The following is a 22,915-nucleotide window of genomic DNA, read 5'->3' on the forward strand; positions in this document are numbered from 1 at the left end:
GCAGTCATGTTATTTTTTTTCATGTATAAAGATAAAACGGACACAGTCGTGTTGCAGCAAAAGCTTCTTACGTTATTACGGAAAAATATTTCATGTTACATTCACGTAACATACAATTTTAATGTGTGTGTAACTGTTTGTATCTGGTGTTAGTAGCTTAAGTTTTATTATGAATACGATATTTCAAAATAATATTCAATACACGTTACTATATAACATATGGTTTCGGAGAAGTACCGTATTATTAGAAAAAAAAAACGTATTCATAGTTGCGTACTTTTTTATACGTGTATCGTTGTTATTATAATTCTATACGTCAGTACGTTTAAAATTCGGTATTTTTCAAGTAAGTATCGAATTTCTACAAAACTGTACCCTGGAGTTTGTTTTCAAACCAGCAAACATTAGAACTATTTAAGCATTTCAAGCTCTCTGCTCACGTATGATTACCGGCGGTTCTGAGTTGCGTGTGAAAATCGTTTTCTGGGTCGAATTGCGTGTGTAGTTTTTTCATAACAGGGTTGAGTTGCGTGCGCGGTATTTTTGTGACAGAGCCGAGTTGCGTGCGAGATACAGTGTTGATGCCGCACGGTGTGCCAGATCACACATTTCGCGGACAATTTTTTTTTTTTTACCTTTAAATGAACAAATGAGTTACACTAAATAATTAAAGAATACATTTATTCTTCGAATACAAATTATTAAAACAATATTAATTCAAGTGATAATACAATAAAATTATTAGGTATGTCGTAAAAACGATTATATTTAAATATTTTATATGAGTAGCAAAAAATGTAATTTAAAATTACAGTCTAAATATTATAAAAATAAGAAAAAATAAAAAATAAAAATAAATAGGTTTGTTTATATATATATTTTGAGTTTTGTATACGAACTTAAAACTCAACTGGCAAATTTTTATACACCAAATTTTCAATAAATTCCAAACGAGTTCACATTTTATTTTGAAATTGATGCATAATGTCATTAATATAATCTTCTTTTTCTAATACCTCCCGTCGTTTTTTTGTTACATTTGAGCTACGAATTTTGACATAAACATCGGTTTGTACATTTTTCAAGATTTCTACAAATTGAAATATATTTGTAATACCCATATATAGCCATCATATTAGATACAGATAAATGATTCTTCGGCCGACACATCCAGCTCGGTGAAAACCGGTTGTCTTTAAATCAAATATGCGCACGCAATTCAGCTCTGTCATGAAGAAACCACGCACGCAATTCGACTGTGTCTCGAAAAAACCGCGCACGCAATTCGGTTGTTTTCAAACATAGTTCTTTTTTTTCCGCACGCAATTCGGATGCAGCCATGATTACCAATCCCCCTTCCTGGTAAGTTACTAATACCAATATATCATAGAACAGTGATCTAAAAATCCCAACCATAAGATAAAGAGCTGTCACATAATGTGGTATTCACACCTCCATTTCGGAACGAAACACCATTGAAATAGCCTCATATTTCAACTTCTTACCAACAATCTTCATGAAAATACAGTTACACGACTTAAACTTAAATAACATAAATAGCCTAGAGATATTTTACTTTTATATATATATATATATTGTATTTATTAAATTCTAATTTGTATATATAATTCCAAGCACAATAAAAAGTCACTTGCTATTCATGTTTAGATGTTTCTAATGTAAAGCACCTTCATATCTATCCGTACTTTTATATTATTATTTTTATCAAATAACATTTTCTTATTGTAAACGCTTGTATAGATTATAAATTAGTAAATATTTTATGAATTAATAATTGGACTAACCATTTTTTGCAGAAATTAAATCAAAGTTACCTTATCGTAGTTATAAAATATCCCTTTTAAAAAATAAATAGTTACCATAGAAATATTTTTCACTATGACAAAAATAATTTTCTCTAAAGTATGAAGAAATATTATAATATGATAATGTCACTGTATTGGTAAATATAATATTGAAGATTTAAAAATATTAGGTTCAATATTCCCTATAAAAAATTTACAATTTAAAAAAAAATTCTTTTATAAAAAGTATAAAACAATTTTTTTTTATACAAATAATAAAAAACAAAACACTTTACTCATATAAAAAAAATATAAATAAAATATTTACTGGATTAAAATACAATAATATTGTGACAAAAAATAATTTTTTATCAACTAAATAGTTATAATTTTACTTAAACCTACAAAATATTATGTACTCATATAATGTATATGACAAAAACATACACGGTAACTTTTTATTATTACTAATTAATCTTATTTGTATTTTAATGAGTTAAGTAACACCAGGAAAGCATTTTAATGGATACATCTTCGAAAAATAACTATGAAAATTGTACTTTATTTATTTGATTTTATTATTTGAACATTATTTTTTTTTTCATTATATGAGTATTAAAAATTCATTAAATTATTTATTTACTTTTTAGTGTAGTATTATAATATTAAAATAAACAACTGTATACCTCATTGCCGACTTCAATCATTTACTACAAAATATTCAGTTCAAATAATACTAATGCTTATGTATTTTACTTTATTTTACTTATTTAACGTATGAAACAACCAATTTAAAAAAAAACGTTTATACCTTATTTAATAAATGTATTTCAAAATTAAGTAAATTAAGTAAATTTTCCAAATTATAAACTAATTGGTTTTTTTATTAGTTTCTTCAGTTTATATTTCTAAGAAATCAAAAAATAAAATAGGTATTATTATAAATGACATTTAATATTCTAAAATAAAAAACTAATGGATAATGTTAAATATGAATTTAAATTTGAAATTTGTTAATGTGGAAATTTAATCTTATCACTTTTTCTGTATCTAAATACTATGATGAAAAAAAGTAAATACCATATTTTGTATGCTCTATTTTTATCTTCTATACAACCACTTTCACAGGCAGTACCATCTGTCTTGTACCTAGTAATACAATTGAAACCAAAATTTCATTGACAAATAATGGGGATTCAGTTTATACATGCGTAAATTATGTCAGGTGATATATTCCCGATACTAACGCTAAATTTTAGAAACTTACGAGAAAGATGCTCTATAAAATATCAAAAGCGCAACCCTCCATCCTAAGGAATTTACATACACGTCCATGTATTCAATGTTGATATATGCTAAGGACAACACAATTTTCCTTAATATACGATTATAACATGGCGTTCACGATGTAATATATCAACCGCAAAACTCGTAATTTATAAATTTATGTCTCTGTAAAACTATTAAATTTCAATAGTTTATGCCAACGAATGACAATTACTTTTTCATCACGATGCTGATAATAATAATTATTAGTTTTTATATTAGTATTTATTATAAAATTATTAGAGTCCAGATGCTGATGCTTTTAAAAAAATAACAAAATGGACTTTAAAATTCGTCACTCTCGTGGCGACCGTTGACCATGAATCATTGTTCGCCACTATATTGTTCCGTAATTTTTAAATTACTCAAACAATTCTGTTCCGATTTTTATCATTCAAAAACGTATTTCTCGTTAAAAGTGATCTTCAACCAAATCAAGCGCAATGACATCCAACCGAAGCAGTTCCGGCTTCTAGCTCTGGTAACTTTAAACAAATTAATTAGGTACCTCTATTTAATTGTAATCGTTATCTACGGCAGACGCACTCGGCCGTCAGTTCCGTTAATCGTCGTTCGATTGCACAACGCACTCAATAAGCGATAAACCACCATGCCATCACAAAAATCTAAAACCATCGTATCTCCACTTATCATTTCTAAAGCACGTATACAGAGCGTGCCAAATAGATCGCCTAATCAATCTTTAAATTCTGATCCCAACGATGGCTGGATCACCCCCACTTCAGAAAAACGCACAATTACTTCTACATCTACCCCAACTTCAAGACCGCAAGTAACAAAAAAAGTATTTGTTACTCAAAATCGATTTTCCTTATTTTCGGATACGATCGACGCATCCGAAAACAATCCACAACCCGAAAAAATGGACCAAGAACCTGAGCAATTAGAAAACTCTGCCGCACCTACCAAACCCCCACCATCTATTTTTATTTGCGTGGTTAATGATTACAAGGCTTTCTGTGACAACATTAAGCAACTTACGAATGGTGAACCCTTCGTATGTAAAAGTTCCATAAAAGGCATAAAACTCTCTACAAGCTCACCAGATTCGTATCGTTCTATCATTAAATTTCTACAATCCAATAAAGCTGCTTTTCACACTTATCAACTAAAACAAGACAGAGCCTTCAGAATAGTTATTAGAAATCTTCACCACTCTACACCAATTAATGAAATAGAGAAAGAACTCTTAGCGCTCGGGCACATGCCTCGTAACGTCACAAATGTTTTACATAGAACCACGAAACAACCTCTCCCGCTCTTTTTCGTTGATTTGGAGCCTGATATCAACAACAAAGATGTCTTTAAAATTGACCACCTTTACTATACTAAGATAAAAATTGAAGAACCCCGTCCAAACAACCAACCAATTCAATGTCTCCGTTGCCAAGGCTTCGGCCATACAAAATCATACTGCAACCACCTGCCAAAGTGTTCGCTGTGGAGACTCTCATGCGTCTGAAAGCTGTGTAAAATCTGCTGACCAACCAGCAACATGCGCACTATGTAGTGGTGCCCACCCAACCAATTACAGAGGTTGCCCTGTGTTCAAAAAAATTCAAGCTGTCCACCATCTCAAAAGGTCAAATCCAACTCAAGCTAACCTGAAAGAAATACCCTCTACTGTAAAATTCACTAATGTAAACTCTACTTCCAAAATGAACACCCAACCCAAAAAATCTTATGCTCAAGCTACAACAACCGATTTACCGAGCCAAGACATCCCCACCAACGCATCCCAAAATCCCGACCACCTAGTCCACCAAATGGCACTCTTTCTCAAAAACTCTTTCTCAAAAACTTCCAATCCACCATTAATCCATTGATCTCTCTACTTACTACTCTCATTGAAAAATCAATTTTGTCTAATGATAAATAGACAAAATAATATTCCTCACTATATCTCAATCCTTCAATGGAATGCTAATGGACTAGTGCTTCAAAAAAACGAACTTCATGCCTTCCTCTCTATAAACTCCATTGATATTTTACTCATCTGCGAAGCACACCTGACACCAAACTCTTCTTTTTACATTCCTGGCTATACTACATATCAATGTAACCATCCCGATGGCTCTTCCCATGCGGGTTCTGCAATATTATTAAAGTCAAATATTAAACATACCATTCTTCCCCCATATCAAAATAACGTCATACAGTCCACTAACATCTTCCTAACACTAAATCATATTCCTACCACTATCTCATCGACTTACATCCGTCCAGGCACTAAATTAAATCCAAATGATCTCGAGCACTTATTTAATTCCCTCGGTACTCACGTCCTGGTAGGTGAGGACTTCAACGCCAAACATCCCCAGTGGGGTTTTAGTTAACCTAATACTAGAGGTAGAACTCTCAACAGATTTATCCTTGATCACAATCTTAAAATAATATCTCCTCCTTACCCTACATATTGTCCCTCACTTGCCAATAGACGTCCCGACGTTCTAGACTTTTTTATCACTACGCTCCCTAGCCACATAAAGTACACTATTACCAATTCCTCAGACCTCTTTTCTGACCATACACCAATATTACTCACTCTAAACGATACTTCAACTGCTACAAAAAACCACCCAACTATCACTCCGGGCAAAACAAACTGGAAAAAATTTAGTCAAACTATAGAAAATGCCATCACTCTCAACATCTCCTCAAAGAACACATCTGACTTAGATACTGCAGTTCACTCTTTCGCAAATATCATTCAAGATGCTGCACTCGAAGCTTCTAAAAACAACTCCTTCTCCACTCACACAACCAATGTTTTACCCTCACACATAATACAACTCATTACAGAAAAGCGTCGAGCCCGCCGTATATGGCAAAGAACACACTTGCCCAGTGATAAAAAGCATTTCAACACTCTCATCAACTCCTTAAAAAATATTCTTCGAAAATACAATTCTGAAAAATTTCACAACTACTTGGAATCTCTCTCTAATACAGACAACTTTCTTTGGAAAGCCACTAAAAACATCCTAAAGGAAAAAAAGTAAAATACCTCCACTACGGTACCCCGATAACTCCCTAGCCTCGTCAAATCTTGACAAAGCAAACTTATTCGCATCAGATCTTGAAAATAGATTCTCACCACATCCAAACTTTCTCACTAGAAGCCACTACTCTAATATTGAAGCATCAATCCTAAACACTCTCTCAATGTGTCTCCCTACAAAACATACTTCCCCTTCTGAAGTCCTAAATATCATTAAAAACTTAAAAAATAATAAATCCCCAGGCCACGACCTGATAACTAATACTATTGCTAAATACCTGCCTAAGAAAGCAATCTTACTTCTCACTTATATTTACAATACCATTCTTCGTCTATCCTATATCCCTTCCATCTGGAAACACTCAGTTATCATCCTAATCTACAAGCCAGGAAAACCTCCTGACCAACCCTCCTCATATAGGCCTATTAGCTTACTTCCTACCTTCTCAACAATTTTAGAAAAAATCATATTAAAAAGAATTTATCCGATATTTAACGATAAACAAATTATTCCAAACGCTCAATTCGGCTTTAGGAGTAAGCACTTCTCTCTTCACCAACTACACAGACTAGTCGACACTATTGCCTCATCTCTTGAACAAAAAAAAATTTTGTTCTGGGGTTTTTCTTGATGTTGCTCAGGCGTTTGATCGGGTCTGGCACGAAGGACTACTGTTCAAATTATTATTTTTACCCAATCCGTTATTCCTCTTACTCAAATCCTTCCTATCAAACTGTACTTTTTCAGTAAGATGTGAAGACGAAACTTCTGACCCACATCCTATAAAAGCAGGCGTCCCTCAAGGCAGTATTCTTTCCCCGACTCTCTATAATATATATACAGCAGATCTACCACAATCTATCAACACTACTCTAGCTACCTTCGCCGATGACACAGCCATAATGTCAACCAACTCCGAAATAGCCACCACTACAAACAACCTCCAAGACCACCTAACCCAACTACAAGATTGATTCAACTTATGGAAAATTAAAGTTAATGAAAATAAATCCACTCACATCACTTTTACCCTCAGGCCTACAACAATTCCTTTAGTTTACATAAATAACCAAACAATTCCCATTGTCAATTCCGTTAAATACTTAGGACTTCTTTTCGACAAAAGACTAACTTGGGCTAATCACGTCAAAGCTAAAAGAACTTCCCTTAACCTCAGGCTTCACAAATTAAGACCACTTCTTCGATCCAAAATATCTTTAAATAACAAAACACTAATATATAAACAAATATTACGTCCAGCAATGACTTACGGAATACAGCTGTGGGGTACCACTAAAAATTCAAACCTAATCAAATTCCAAGCATTCCAATCAATATCTCTGCGTGTCCTATCTAATGCTCCCTGGTATGTCAGCAACTGCACCCTACATCATGATCTTAACATACCATTAATATCCACTCTTGCCTCTTATCATTATAACAAAATTCATAAAAATACCTTTAACCATCCAAACTCACTCATATCTAAACTCTCTTCTTGCACAATACCTGATAACCCCCCTCGTCGCCTCAAACGCAAATGGCCGTGTGATTTATTAAATAATGCCTAGTGCTATTATTATAAAGTTACCTCCCCACTAAGTTTAAATTGGAAGTAGTGTCACTGGACACTCCCTTCCCTCAAGATTTTCATGTCCTGTAATATTCATCTCATCATATTTACTTATTATATAAATTGTATATAGATTGTAAATTTTTCTTAAATAAAAAAAAAAAAATTACGTCACATTCATATAAAACACATGCAATTGGCACAAATCTAAAAAATTCTTCGAAAAATATAAGCATTTAAAAAAAATTAATTATTGTTATTAGTCGTAATACAAACAATGACAATTTATTATTTAAAATTTAAACTGAAATTTAAGTTCCAAAAATTGATTTTAATTTATGAAATCTTAAATCATCGTTGTCAGCTCTCAGTATTATGTAGATGACCTCGTATGGTAATTATAGTTATTTTCAAGGATTGCCGAAAAAAATTATTATTAAAATTTTTTCTTATTGTAAACGCTTGTATAGATTATAAATTACTAAATATTATATGAATTAATAATTGGACTAACCATTTTTTGCAATAATTACATCGAAATTACCTTTTCGTAGTTATAAAATATCCCTTTTAAAAAATTATTAAAAAAATTATAAGCATTAAAATTAATAATAACCTAAATTACAAACAACTTAGAAATACAAATTTATAATTTAGATTCTTTTACATTGTGAGTTTAAATAAATAACCATGATCAAAGATATTTCCCCAAAAACATTTTTCATCAAAATCCATGACTTATTAATAATATCTACTTAATAATAATATAAAAAGTCAAGAGATATTAAGAATATTCATGAACGCACGTTTTGTTAAGTGTATTTAAATGAAAATTCTATTGAAAAAGTTCTTAAATGTGATCATTGAGAATTCAATTAGTCAAGTTTATACATTTAATATTACGTTATAATAAATTGACGTACAATGATGTCGGTAGAGACTTATGATTTAATAAATTTCATTATTTTTATTACCTTTATGGAAGGCCCGGAAATATTAAAAACTCATGACACTCTAGAGTAATTCTATTGTACAGGAAAGTCAACTCCATAGTTTCAAAAGGCATCAAGCATTATATCATTAGTCCGAAATATGAAATTTAAACAGTTATTAACGTAATATTGTTAAACTTGATGTACGCATGATCTTAATGTAATTACGTCTAAATGACATTTGTTGTGAATACCATTTATATTTAAAACCTAGTTTAGTGTAACTATTGGTTATAAAAAATAAATAAAACGAAATTTCAAATGAATTGGTATGACAGTGTTGGTTGTACGCTGAATTACCTGAATTACTTATTTGGGTGGATTTGCACCATGGAAAAATTTGCCAATGCCAATATTTTTAAAATTTCTTCTTTTTACATATCTTGAGTATTGGAGAGACCAATATGTCGAATATCAAGTTCATACATTTTGTCGTTTTGAAATGTTATGATGATCAATGAGTGAATGGTACTCGGCGTTGCCCAGTTATAATATTGCGGGTAAGTATTCAACTTCTATGTTACTCGTTGAAGAAGCTATGTCTTTTTTTAAATGTAAATCACCAGAAATAACGGTTAAAATAATGATTTGTAATGTATTGAAATAGGTACATATTATATAGATCCATATAATAGACCCAACATTATATAATATAATAAATTCAACCCACCTTGCTGTGCCGTATACTAAATTTAAAGAAATACTTATATCGTTACAGCGATATTCAACTTATTTTGGATTATTATATTTTTTTTTGTTCAGTTTATTGAGAAAAGTCTGATTTTTCAAATCTTCGATTGAACTTAATTTATTAAAATTCGTTTGGATACACAATATGTTTTTAGTTTTCCTTTTGATACATACACAAAAAATAAGTTTTCTGACGCGAAGCCGACCACATATATTGCAATTAGTAGCAACTCATGTAATAAGCATAGATTTTCAAAATGCAGTCCACACACTTGTAGTGATGTCTTTGTGCTTTTTTTTATGGTTATTGTAAAGGCGAGTCACATCGGAATGTGCAATTGTTTGAATTTGAATGGCATCACTGTTGAAATCATTGAGATACATCTTCGCTTTTTAATTTTCTGTTTAAAATTATAGCTTCGATAATGTTATTCATTATTTTTTCATCGTTATTATTGTTGTTATCAAAGTTGATAGAACGTTATTTCATCGTTATTATTCAATCGAGAAGTTTTCGCATCGGTATATTTATTTCGCAATACAGTCATATCAATGCCTCTATGCACATACTTACAATGTATACTTGCATGTATTTGATGTTTTTCACCGAACTACAGAATTCAACATCAGTATGAACGTTGAATGTTTTTCTCAGCAAAGGCAAATATAGATACCACCTAACAATTGTCAATATCAATGTCTGCATTGTTATTATTTTTTATGAATAATTGTCCACCGTTATCGGTATTTTTACGACGATATACTGCATAAAATTCAACGTTTATGATCGTATCGTTAGTGAAATCTTTCGAAAAAGGCTTTGTACATTTACCATATGTTATGTAAGACGATTCAGATTACCACATGAGTCATGAATTACGTTTGTTGAACAATATCTAATAGCAGTTAAATAATATTATCGAATTTTTCAGGACATATTTTGTCAGTTAACCAAATTAAAATGTGTACTTCGAGGTAATCCTGGACTATTTGTGTTGCTTTGAACGATATAATTTGAAAGCGTGGATTTAATGTACGAATGGATTTCAGAAACAGATTTGACCGTACCCATAAGTAAAACGTTTAATGGTTCAGATGATGCTTCTGTTACTGGTAGTTGCACTTTTCTTGATGTGCAACACATCTCGACCGCCTCATTTTTGAAGCCATTGCCTTTTAGCTCGTTTCAGTCTCTTATGATTGAGTTTCACACAATTACACTACACTCACGTGTATATTCATACTATCGGATTGGATTTGATTGTCTCTTTTTTGCTCTCTTCTATTTCTCATGTTTATGGCTGCATATGTTCAAGAACCCAAATGGTCCCTTTGAGTCTTGCATCTTGTCTAACCTGGCATTTTTTCTCGGTAAAATACGATTGAGAACGCTCGAGGTTTTTTTTTTTCAACGTTGCCAAATGTAATCGATCGATAATATGATTACAATAATATGTTGATATTTATCGGACTTATATCGAATTAGCTGGATATTAATAGTAAATTAGGTACTAGATACGAGATAATAATGGTTAGGCTTTGCAGTCGTCGCACAAAATATTCGTCAATATAATACAGGTATACTACATAGCATATTTATTTTAATATTTATTTCATTTTTATACATAAATATTTCATAATTCTATAAATTCTACATATTTTACAATTTTTTCATACATATATACACTACACAGATATTAGATATTTTTATAAGTTCTACATATTTTTAATTTTGTATTCATATTATACATTACATATTATTAGGCGCTTATTTTTATACGATTATAATTATTAATTTATGACTTTTTTCAAGAATATTTATTGTATGTATATTGAATTTTTCAAAAGCCAAATAAATGATATGGCAAACTATGGCAACGTTGCACATAAATTCGTTCTCAATCGTATCGTTTTTTGGTTTTTTTTGGGGGGGGTTAAGCGGTTTGTTCTTTGTTAATTTAAAGTGTTTTCAATCGTTCGGCCAAAAAGGTATAACGATCTTTATCGTTCGATAACCTTGTTTCTTATAGAACAATTTTTTTCTTTATATATATACACACAATATTATAAACTTATTACAATATGCAGATACCATGGATATTAAGTCGATGATTCCGCATATATTAGTATATAATTTATACATTTGAGGTGGGCCACTCTTAACACTAAAGGGTTTAAAAAATTGTACAAGAGCTATTATCAGACCTACCAAATATACATAAAAAAAAAATTCATGGAATTCGGTCAAGCCGTTTCGGAGAAGTTTAATAATAAACAATGTGATAGGAAACTATTATATATAAGATATACGAATATATTCACCATGGAACGTTTTAAGAATGCTATACGATTTTTTTTTTTTTTTTTTTTACGGCATATTTACATCAAACACTTTAGATTATTTCGGATTTGAAATCAAGAAATCAATACAACTAAACCCTCAACAACGTGGATATAATGATACATAATAATATACGCACATTTGAGAATGGAGGTAAACCTTGTTAACCACACTTTATGTGCTCTGTTACTTGACAGTCTGATAGTGAATTTTAAAAATACTTACTCTTATATTGTAGTAAAATTGTTCATTATCTAAATAAATCTACCATTTATTCGAATTTGAAAGATGATTTTCGAATCATTCAAAAATAAAAAAGTTAAAAGTTTTTTAGTTTTTAGTATATTATATGTTATATACCCACCGAAGGTTGGCACACTATTGTTGTAAAGGGTCGACCGCGGGAGACTGTCTCGCGGTCGCCACAAACAAAAGTTATCTATAAGGGGTTGACTGTGGAGGACTGTCCCGCGGTCACCCCAAATAAAGATGTAAAGATTAATAAACGATGGTGATCCGCCACCTGAAACACTGCTTAACGGTACTTCCATGTAGGAACTGAAACCTATAGGTTCTTTCGGTTTCAGTTTCGGTTTCGGCTTTTTAAAAAAGTAAGGGTTCTAGAACCGATTAATTTCGATTTACTCTGATTATTATAAATGTATTAAAAAATAATATGAAATTATTTATTTATTCTTGTTTAAATTGTACTTGTTGTTGTTCATTTCATGATAATAGAAGATATTATGAATAGTTAAAAAAAATAGTTATATATATATTATATCAGCCTATTATATTTCTTTAAGCCAGGTTAAGTTATTTTATTCCAACTCATAGTAAGAATTTGTAAAATATTTTGTAATATTGTGAAATATTATGATTTTATGAAATAATTAATTTTAATTAGGAATCAAAGTTAATACTGGCTACTGTTGTAGCTACAAATTAGTATAAACATTAATTATAATTTAATTATAAAGTAATTAATACTTAATAGAAAAGATATACTATAGATTAATGATATACTCATTGTAAATTGTAATATATTAATAAACATACAAAAAATAATAATAATAATAATATTAAAAATTTAATTATTATATGCATTACACTATTATAGTTAACAAAACAAAATAATAAAAACATAAAAAGATTTGACTTTTATTTTTGTGATCTGACAAATGGATAAACAAAATAGTCATTACCATAGTTTTACTGTACATGGCCGTTTTCGACCAAAAACGTACCCTTCTCTTTTCGGCTAATTCACTTTTCGACCAAATTTAAAATAGGCCAATTCCGTTTTCGCTCAAAACAAAAATTTATATAATAAATTTAAAACAATGATGTACAATTGTTGTCAATAATTATTAAAATATTAATATAAAAGAGAACGATATTTTGTATCTAGTTTTGATCTCTTATCGTAATGAAAATTGTTTGCATTTTTTTTCGAAAAATTGGAACTTTAATTTTAAAAATTTTAGAACTTCGCTCGTTACACTTGCCGGCTTCACTCACAAACTCAAGTACCACTGCATGGCACTTTTCGGGGGGATGGAACTTCGCCCCAGAGGGAATTATAGTCTAAGCCTAACCTAGTTAATATATAATCCTTGATACTGTTGTAATAGTGGCGGCTCGTGTATATGTGCGGAACGGTATCAGTGTGTGTTATAGTGGTGCAGTAGTGCACACTATTGCTGTGCACATTTGTACAATGTAAAAATTAAAATAAGTCGAAACATATATTTAAAGTGGTTTCCATCATAATCAAACATTGTATATCATTAATTTATTATTTTAAATGTATTATATAAATTTTTGTTTTGGTCGAAAAGGGTATCGGCCTATTTTAAATTTGGATGAAAAGTGAATCGGCCGAAAAGGGAAGACTACGATTTTGGTCGAAAACGGACTCGCCTGTTTTACTAGTCTAAATAACTGATCTAAATTAACCCTTTCATAACTAAGGTTATGGTTACGGTTACGGTTTTTCATTTATGGAAATAAAGGTTCCTGATTCAGTTATGGTTCCTAAATTTTAAAGGTTAACCGGCTCCAGTACCAGTTCTTTTCGGTTACGGTTCTGGTCCCTGCTTCCATGTGGCAAGTGTGTTGCCGATTTTCGGAAAAAAAAATAAGTATATTATACCTAATATTTTTTCTTATATTATTAAACCGATATCCATAATATATTATTAAAACTTATTAGTAACTCTCCATTGTAACAAACAATTTCCTGATGTTTCATTGGATTTAGTGACTGGGAAAAGGGTAGGTTATATTTTACTAATACTGTTTTTGAAGCAATTTTCCTTTAAAATGCTTGTGAAAATATATTGATGATAGATTTTAAAATTATTTCATTCTGATTTATAGCACTTACAATTCTGTTTCTTGCAACAATCGAACGCAGTGGCATAAATAGGAGTGGTGTTTGTTGGTTGTAACCCTCATCCCCTAAATTTTTCTGAGATTTTTACAAATTCTTCATAGAAAAAAAAATGGTTTATCTTGAACACACGAAACGGCTGATTGATATGAAATATGAATATAATTTGTAAATTTGTATTATAATTGATAACAATAATAACATGATGATATGGAACGTTTTTTTCAACTTTAAAACATCAATAACCTTGCTACTACGATTTCTTGATATTTGATTGCATAATACTTTTTTTTGTGATATCACAATATGAAATAGAAGTTAAACAGAACATAAACCTAACTAAATCTTACTTCCTTATCCCTACCAAACATCAGCAGAAAATACTTATTTTTCCAAATTCAAACCCCCCTGATTTTTTTATACTTCCACAATTGAACTTCATTATTTTCTCTTTCTGTTTAATAATTGACGATAATGTATTTGGTGGAATATTGAATTCATAGGCGACTTCACATTTTTTACGGTCACCTTTTTCAACTAACTGTATTCAACGAACTTTGTCCGAAAGTGAAAGAACATTTAATTTACGCTTATTTTCTATTTTACTACTTTACAAACAAACAAACGAACTATTTTAATACTACAAACGTGACTACCAACGCGCTAAATCACAATCGCTATACTGCAAAATGTATGCAACGTACTGCACTAATGTATTGCACAGTTCCTGTTTTAATCGTGATAATTATATTATTTATGAACTCGAGATAATGAAAAACGATTAATTTTATATCCTGTTATCGAGAGCAAAACACTATTAAGTGTAATAGTAGTTTCAAGAGAAATTTAAAGTAGTTCGAGATAACGAAAAATTCGAAATAGCGACGTTCGTCATATTAAGAATCCACTGTATTAGTATTCAGTGAATGTATTTTAAGTCTCTACAAATATCATTTTTTTAATCACAAACATAATTGTAAACAAATATAAATAATCATAATAGGTATTAATGCTGTTGTTCTTGATATTTTTGTTGTTATTGTTAATGTGTATAATAATGCAGTAGTTATATAATCTATTAATAACAATAACATTTTTTTTATTTCTGTGCACGTGTATTGATTTCTGAAGAGACGCGGTTCAAAACGGACACATCGAATCCTCCAGAATCCGTTTGCAGCTTACCATGCCAAAAAGGACAAGCTAAGCAATATCTAGAGGGTGAAAAATGTTGTTGGCATTGTTTAAACTGCACACAATACCAGGCAAGATCACGTTTTAATAAACAAAAATAACAATAATTGTAGTGCTGTAGAATTATACAATTCATTAGTTCGTGTAAGTAAGAGAACTATAATAATATCTAGAAAATAAGAAAAAAGGATCGCACATGATATGACACGTAGTTATTTTCTTAACGTTATTAATGTATAAAAAATATATTTGTTCTATTTCCACTCTATCACAATTATTAAGTGGTTATCGTATTTTTTTAAATTCTACATATATTTATATATATAAATTAAAATTGAATTTTTTTAGCTCTTCTAACGTCATAGGATTCGGTGGAGCAGGACTTTCAAATTGACTTGTTCGTTTTACTATTCTTTTAAGTTGATTTATTGGTGGTAATTTACCTGCAATTGCAGCATCAACCTAATTAAAAATAAATATTAGTTTTAATTGAATTTTATAATTATTAACTATTTACTTTTGATATTATTGTTCCAATGACACCATGAGTACTCAGTTGAAATATTTTCGCCACTTCCTTCAAATCATACATATATTTTTTACATTTTAATTTAGGTACCTACATCAGGCACATGATTATGCTTAACATATTTAATAATTTTATAATTTCTTGTGTGAACGCGACCGCGGCAAGTAAATTTTTTATAATCACAACATTTTCAAATAATTTTTTCGTCGCCATTTTTTTCTTTTCGATGCACATGATTATTGTGAATTATTAATTTTTATTCTTTTGGCTTAAAGTATAATTTAGCAACATTATTAAAATTTTAACAAAGCACTCCGTACACGGCCGTAACATATGGCTAACACGTACAAATTGTATCAAACGTTTACACTATTGCATAACTTAACAAGATAAAATTTTAATTATTTTTATTATCTTAACTAAACAAGTTATTTACCAGTCCAATATAATATTGTACTTATTTGATATATGTACTGCTGTACCTACAGTCATTATACAAGTTCTTTACTCGTGCAATTTTATTAAATTGATACCTGTATGGCTGTATGTAAGCTGTGGTAAGATTACCAATTTCTTAGTAATTTGTTTTATATACCTACTAGCATACACTGTACATACTTTACGATATGATATCGATCGTAATACATTTTTACATATCAAATTTTAGAAAATATACCGATTTTGCTGCAATTTACCAGAGATGACCAAATGATACACGATGATTTTCACTGCGACTATTTTGCCGCGACCAAAGTTCCGCGTCGAAATTACTACGCTTAAATTACATAGAACCGTATTTTACTTCATTGTAACGAGGATATAGTATAATCGTGTTAATACCATAACGATAATTTTATTGTAATCGATCATATACGACCGGTGTACTATATAAACGCATAAATATCCTGCGATACAAACGTACTCACCATGTACTCGTATTTATGTGTTAATTATCGTTTCCTAGTAATATTCCATCGTTGCATATAGTAATTTACCACATGAAATTACAACGAGCTCGTAGAAATTGATAAGTGGAAAGCACCATACGGACTTTCACATTCCAAATCAGCCCTCTACCCCCACCCCCAAAAAAAAAAAAAAAGTAAATAAAAATCCTAACATTTTACTGATGTTAATGTATGTATGTTTAAATGTATTGGATTTAAGCTTTTTCTCCATTCGGCATTGTAAAATGAACATTTGAATATTTTTTTTTACTTAGTGCTATGAAATATATCTATATCTTTTTATAAAACTGTTTAATATTCATAATTTTAACTCTCTGGTTATTAAAAATTCTTCTTTTAACTACATTATTATACTCCATAATTGTAAGTATACAAAATATATAATAAACTTATCAATAGCGCCGGATCGCCAAAATAAAGGTGTAACAACATTTCATTATGACACCCACCCATGGGTACATTTGAGAGAGTGTTAAATACTCATCTTCCCCCCAAAAAAAAAAAATGTCTATCCCTCAAAAATTCACTGCACGTCAATCAAAGTTATAGTATAGGCCTGAAAGGTTAAAAATTGCAATCTCCCAACATTGCAACTCAAATTACTCATAACTGTTGAATTTAAATTAATTTTAAATTGCAGTTATGTTATATTTTATTTATTTAATTAATAGTTGTATATATATATATATATATATATATGAATTTCAAATTAGAGCACGGGCAAATTAGTTGTTTTTTACATTTTTTTTTCTTTTTGAGTTAGTAATTTGTATTTAATTTTTATTGGAAATTAGCGACAAGTTAGTAATGACTATACTAATTTTAGATTTAACATTTTTTTCGTTCACTCCGTTATTATTTATAGAAATACCATCAATTTTAAAGTTTAATTTTACTAAATTTTGTTTTCAAATGCAAGTCTGTTGTCTTAACGTTACATTCATAAATATATATTATTTGTCTGAATATTTTGCTCTGCATAATTTTACAAAACGACATTATTCAGACTAACAAATTTATCTCAAGAATAAACTAATACTAACTCATAAATAAAAATATATGAGTATATTTAAAATGTTAATATTTTACCGGGTGCTGAAATCTGATTATAAGTCACGCGCAATTTTAGTCGAGCTTGCAAACTTTGTATTCCTTTTGTGTACACGTGAAATTTGATCAGAAAATAATACATCGCGTAACGTGTTTGTTGTGTATCTGTTCGTGTTGATTGTGGCTACAAAGTGCATGCCAAGTTTTCAAGTGGTTGAACTTAACGATTGTATATATTGTTATTGAATTCGGACGGTGACGCGAACCGCTTTATTCCACATATATTTACTTATATAATATTATTACAACGAATCGCCACTATAAATTTCATCAGATTTAACTCAATTTAGTTGCTGTACTGTTGTGGAACAACTAAATCTATAATTTGCACAAACATTCTTCGTCGTACATTGATAATCGAAATGTTTGCATACTTGAAATCATACCGCATGATCATATATTTAGGTACTTTGAATACAGTTCACAGCTGTCTTCAGAACTAATTGATACGCCAATTGGTTGAAATAATTTTTATCGTCTAGACGAGAATTCAACTTCCAGATAAAACATTAACTTCATACCGTTGATGTTAAATTATTTAAAGAAACTGTATTCTGGTGTTGAAGTTAATTTAAAACGTTCATTATTTAAGTATAATACGATGAAATATTCCTCCAAATCACTTTCTAATTATAAATATATATATAACATAGACATAAACGGATACATGATAATTAAATATTTGATTCGTTCCAATTGCATATACATTTTATTATATTTTTATTGTCCGTTACGCGGAAAAAATAATTTCAATCGTTTCAAAAAACTTCTGAACTTAATTCTCTTACATAAGTCATTGTACGTTTAGGACGAAATGATTGAGACAAAATTTCAAAAAAAATATGTTTTGCATGAATTTTACTATTGCAAAATTTTTTTTTTTTTCACTTATATATTATTACTGCCAAACGATTTATTCATTTATAAAACATACAAATCCAAATGTATTGAACCTATTTTTTTTTAACTATGTCTTATAAAACTTTTAGACACTAATAGAAAATGTTTTAGATATAAATTTTAAAAAATTTTCATTTTTGCCACTCACTTGATGCTATATATAATCATATAATCTTATAAAAAAAATTAGTTCATAATAATTTTTTCAAACCTTGTTGAAAAATACGTTAATAATAATTATAAGTTATCGATAAAAGTAAATTTTTAGATCCTACATTATTTTTCTCTTACCATTTGACAATATGATTAAAATGTTTGTCAGTTTTATCAATAATTGTAACCCATTAAACTTTTACTCGGTACCCATATTTCAAGAACCCATAAATAGCCTATTAATCTTGTTGAGAAAGAACTTAAATGTACCATCGACTTATTATAAAGCTCGGGTGATGTACTCTTTTCTATCGGTGCGTGTAAATCGTAATTATTAGCATAGTATCGAAATTATTATATGCCCGTGCAATGATATATATGAATATGTCTTACATTTCTGTCTTGATCGTCCCTTACGGTCATTATATATTGTGTATCATTAATACTAATAATATCATTACAATATATTGCTTACATACAGCATCTATATTCGATCGAAGAGGTCCATAGTCGTGTTTTATATGTTTTTAAATCGTAATCTATGCCCACATAACTAATTCTACACATTGTTTACAATAATAGACTGAAAATATCGAAATAAAAATGATCGACCATTGTTTAAACAACGTTTTCAGATCCGATCAGTCATCGACGAGACCCTGTGTGAGATGTGCCCCGAAGGAACGCTGCCCGATGTTGAGCATCAACAGTGCTTGGAGATACCGGAAGCATTTTTGCAGGCTGGAAGCAGCTGGGCCATCGGAGCTATGACATTGTCGACCGCGGGCGTGGTCGTCACTATGCTGGTGGTCGCTGTGTTCGTCAAGCACAACCACACGCCCATCGTAAAAGCGGCCGGCAGGGAAGTCTCCTACGTACTCCTATCCGGCATACTGTTGTGCTATCTCATCACGTTCGTGCTGGTGCTCAAGCCCACCGACATCGTTTGCGCCATACAGAGGTAAGGTGGAATCCTGATGATAATATAATTTAAACACGTGCATTTTCTCGTACTTAAAAAAAAAAAAACCTTTAGAATTCCGAATTTTAGTCTTAAAATTTAGACGTTCCAGCTGTGGTATAATATACCATGGGCATTTGTTCAGGAATAACAAGTTAACTACCTTCTATAATTATAAGTAAAAAAAAATATTTTAATTAGTTTTCAATAAATACAGATATAATATATTTAATATAACATAATATTTATTGAAAACTAATTAAAATATTTTTTTCATTTATAATTGTAGAAGGTAGTTAACTTGTTATTCCTGAACAAATTCCCTTAGAAACACTCCCCTCCCTCGTTATCACGATCTGAATCCACCTCTCTGAGTACAGCATGCCACTACACAGCTTCGTGCGGACAATATGTAGCTATCGCGTCCCTAATAATGGTGTGTGTATTTTTCGTTACCATGCACCTTGTATAAAAACTGTTGCCCCAATTGTATTATGGGACGAATAGAATCTACAATTTAAACCATTCCACGCACGAAATTCCCAAGTAATTCGGCGTGGTACGTGACATCTTCTTTATCGATGTATGTTTACATGATACGAGAATTAGAACAAAAAAATAAAAATAAAAATAAAAATCATCTAATTCGTACATCAAACAGTATTATGTCCCGTGTACTATACATTTTTCAACAGATATTGCTAGACATTAGTATTCAAGTAAAACTTTATACTGAGTAATTGCCATGAGATAAAAGTTTAACCGTAGGTAAATAAGGTAATAGCTGAAAATACGTAATATTTTTACTGTAAGTGGGTGAAATATTTTTTAAACTTTTGATTACATTAAAAAAACAACATTAAGTATTATTTATTGTATTATGGGAAAGTATGATAGTCTAATTATGGAATTAATAATATGACCAAGATGAATCAAGGCTTTTTTAGGTAAACACCTAGCTACTTCGGCAGTTATGAGGTCAAATCCTGGATATTTCTTAAGGGAGTATTTATTTATGGCAAATTTGATATCATTTGGCATGAAATGTTTGATAGGAATAGATGGCAAGTAAGAAAAGGAGATAAGATAATCTTCCACAACACTAATAATAGTTTGAGAGTAAATATCAGGATGAGGTTTGAAAAATACCAGATAGGTGTACTTTAAAAATATCAGCTTTATCAGAGTCAGAGATGACACAACTTCCATCCGGATTTTTAATTGGTAGATTAGAGATTTTGAATTTACAAATATTTATAGTCGCTCTCCAAAGAGTGCCATCTTTTGGTGAAAATTTGGAAAGTTTCAGTTTTATGTTTTGCCGGCATTTTTTTGAGATGATTTGATAATTTATTGTATTTGTGCTTATGAGAAGGAAGACGAGTTCGTTGAAAGTTAGCTGTAGCTCTACATATTTCTACTATTATACAACGAATGTATTCTTGAAGAAGAGGGTTATGAAATTAAGTTTGAAATTTTGAGGTAGAAGACCATGCCACAGATTGAATAAGTTTTGTAAAATTATTTATAGCGAGGTCGATGTCATAAGTTTATTTTAGTTTTACATTTAAATTTATTTGTTGGTTAACAAGATCATGAAATTTGTTTTTATCTATAGTGGGTTTAAATAATTTAGGAGATTCAGGACGTGCCAGAAGGAATGCTCTTATATTTAATAAGATTGAGGAGTGGTCGGAACTTAATTAAAGTAAATTTTTGGTATTGCAGTTTAAGTATCTTGGTCATAAAGATATCTATAATATCGAGGTTTTTGCGTGCTGCGACGGCTAATAGGTGGGACCTGGAGAAGACAAAATTTTTTAATCATTAGTTGATATGAAATTTTGTAGAACTATTCCATGTGGATTATTAACACGATATCCCCAGGTCAGGTGTTTTGCGTTATAGTCACCTCTAACTAACAAAATGTTGTTAATTGTGTTAAAGTAGTCAGGAAATTTAATTAGTAATCTTGTGTTTAGGAGGAGAATATACAGTTGCTATGGTGACCGAGACATTATTTATTTTTGTAATTAAAGCACAGGATTGTAAATATTCTTGGCAAAAATTTTGGAAAGGTTGATAAACCATTGAATATTTAATTATATTGGAAACTCCATTGTATTATCAGGGTGATTTGTTTTTAATACTTTGTAACCAGGAATGTTAATGTGTGAATATTTGGTGAAATGTGTTTCGGTTATAAGAGCAATGTCTAAGCGCTTATTGTATATTACAGTTTCTAGTTCATTAATATGATTTTTCAGGCCATTTCCATTGAATTTAAGGATTGAGATAGATTTGTTAGTGATATTATTAGTAGAAATTTATATTTTATCAAGTAATTTTGAGATTAACTTATTGAGAAGAGTGATAAGAGGTTCAATAATGGATTTGAACTCTCCGAGAAAATTTTTAAGGTCAAATATAGTGGTAGGATCTGTATTGATAAATTCACCAGAGGTGGCTTGAGCGTAAGTGGGTATGTGGTTAAATGATTGATTTATAGAAGTTTTAGTTAATGGGTGGCTATCTTTAACAGTTATATTCTGATTTATAATATGATCTGATAAAAAGTTACTATTGGTGATAGGTTTCCTACCCCGTCGAAACTCCCTGTATACTGAGCATCCCTTGTAGCTGGCAGGATGATCTCTAGAACAAAGTGCCTATATTGGTGGAACATCGCGTGAATTTGGACATGAGGCAGACTAATGATAAACCCTACACCGAACACATCGTGAGGGGTAGCCACAAAAAGTTTTGGTGTGGTCATATTCCTGACAATTATTGCACTGACTGATCAATTTTGGCTTGTATGGCTCTTCAATTTTAACTTTGATATGTTATATCGAAAAGAGTTGAAATATTTCACTTGATTTAGGGGTTGGTTTTAAATCAACCAAGAAAAGAGATAATTTTATCTTGGTGATTCTATGGAGAACATTTGTTATG

The 22,915-nt window shown here is 30.4% G+C and overlaps 1 protein-coding gene across 1 annotated transcript in view; it reads left to right on the forward strand.

Moving 5' to 3' along the window:
* Window positions 1-22,915, forward strand: part of LOC112689538 (metabotropic glutamate receptor 2) — a 310,121-nt gene that overhangs the window by 223,299 nt on the left and 63,907 nt on the right. Inside the window, exons 8-9 of the mRNA XM_025563298.1 lie at window positions 15,277-15,410; window positions 19,635-19,960. Coding sequence (XP_025419083.1) covers window positions 15,277-15,410; window positions 19,635-19,960 — 460 coding nt within the window. The remainder of the gene's footprint in view (window positions 1-15,276; window positions 15,411-19,634; window positions 19,961-22,915) is intronic.

The sequence above is a fragment of the Sipha flava genome, unplaced genomic scaffold (genome assembly GCF_003268045.1).
Source record: "Sipha flava isolate LNK unplaced genomic scaffold, YSA_version1 112_pilon_pilon, whole genome shotgun sequence".
NCBI lineage: Eukaryota > Metazoa > Arthropoda > Insecta > Hemiptera > Aphididae > Sipha > Sipha flava.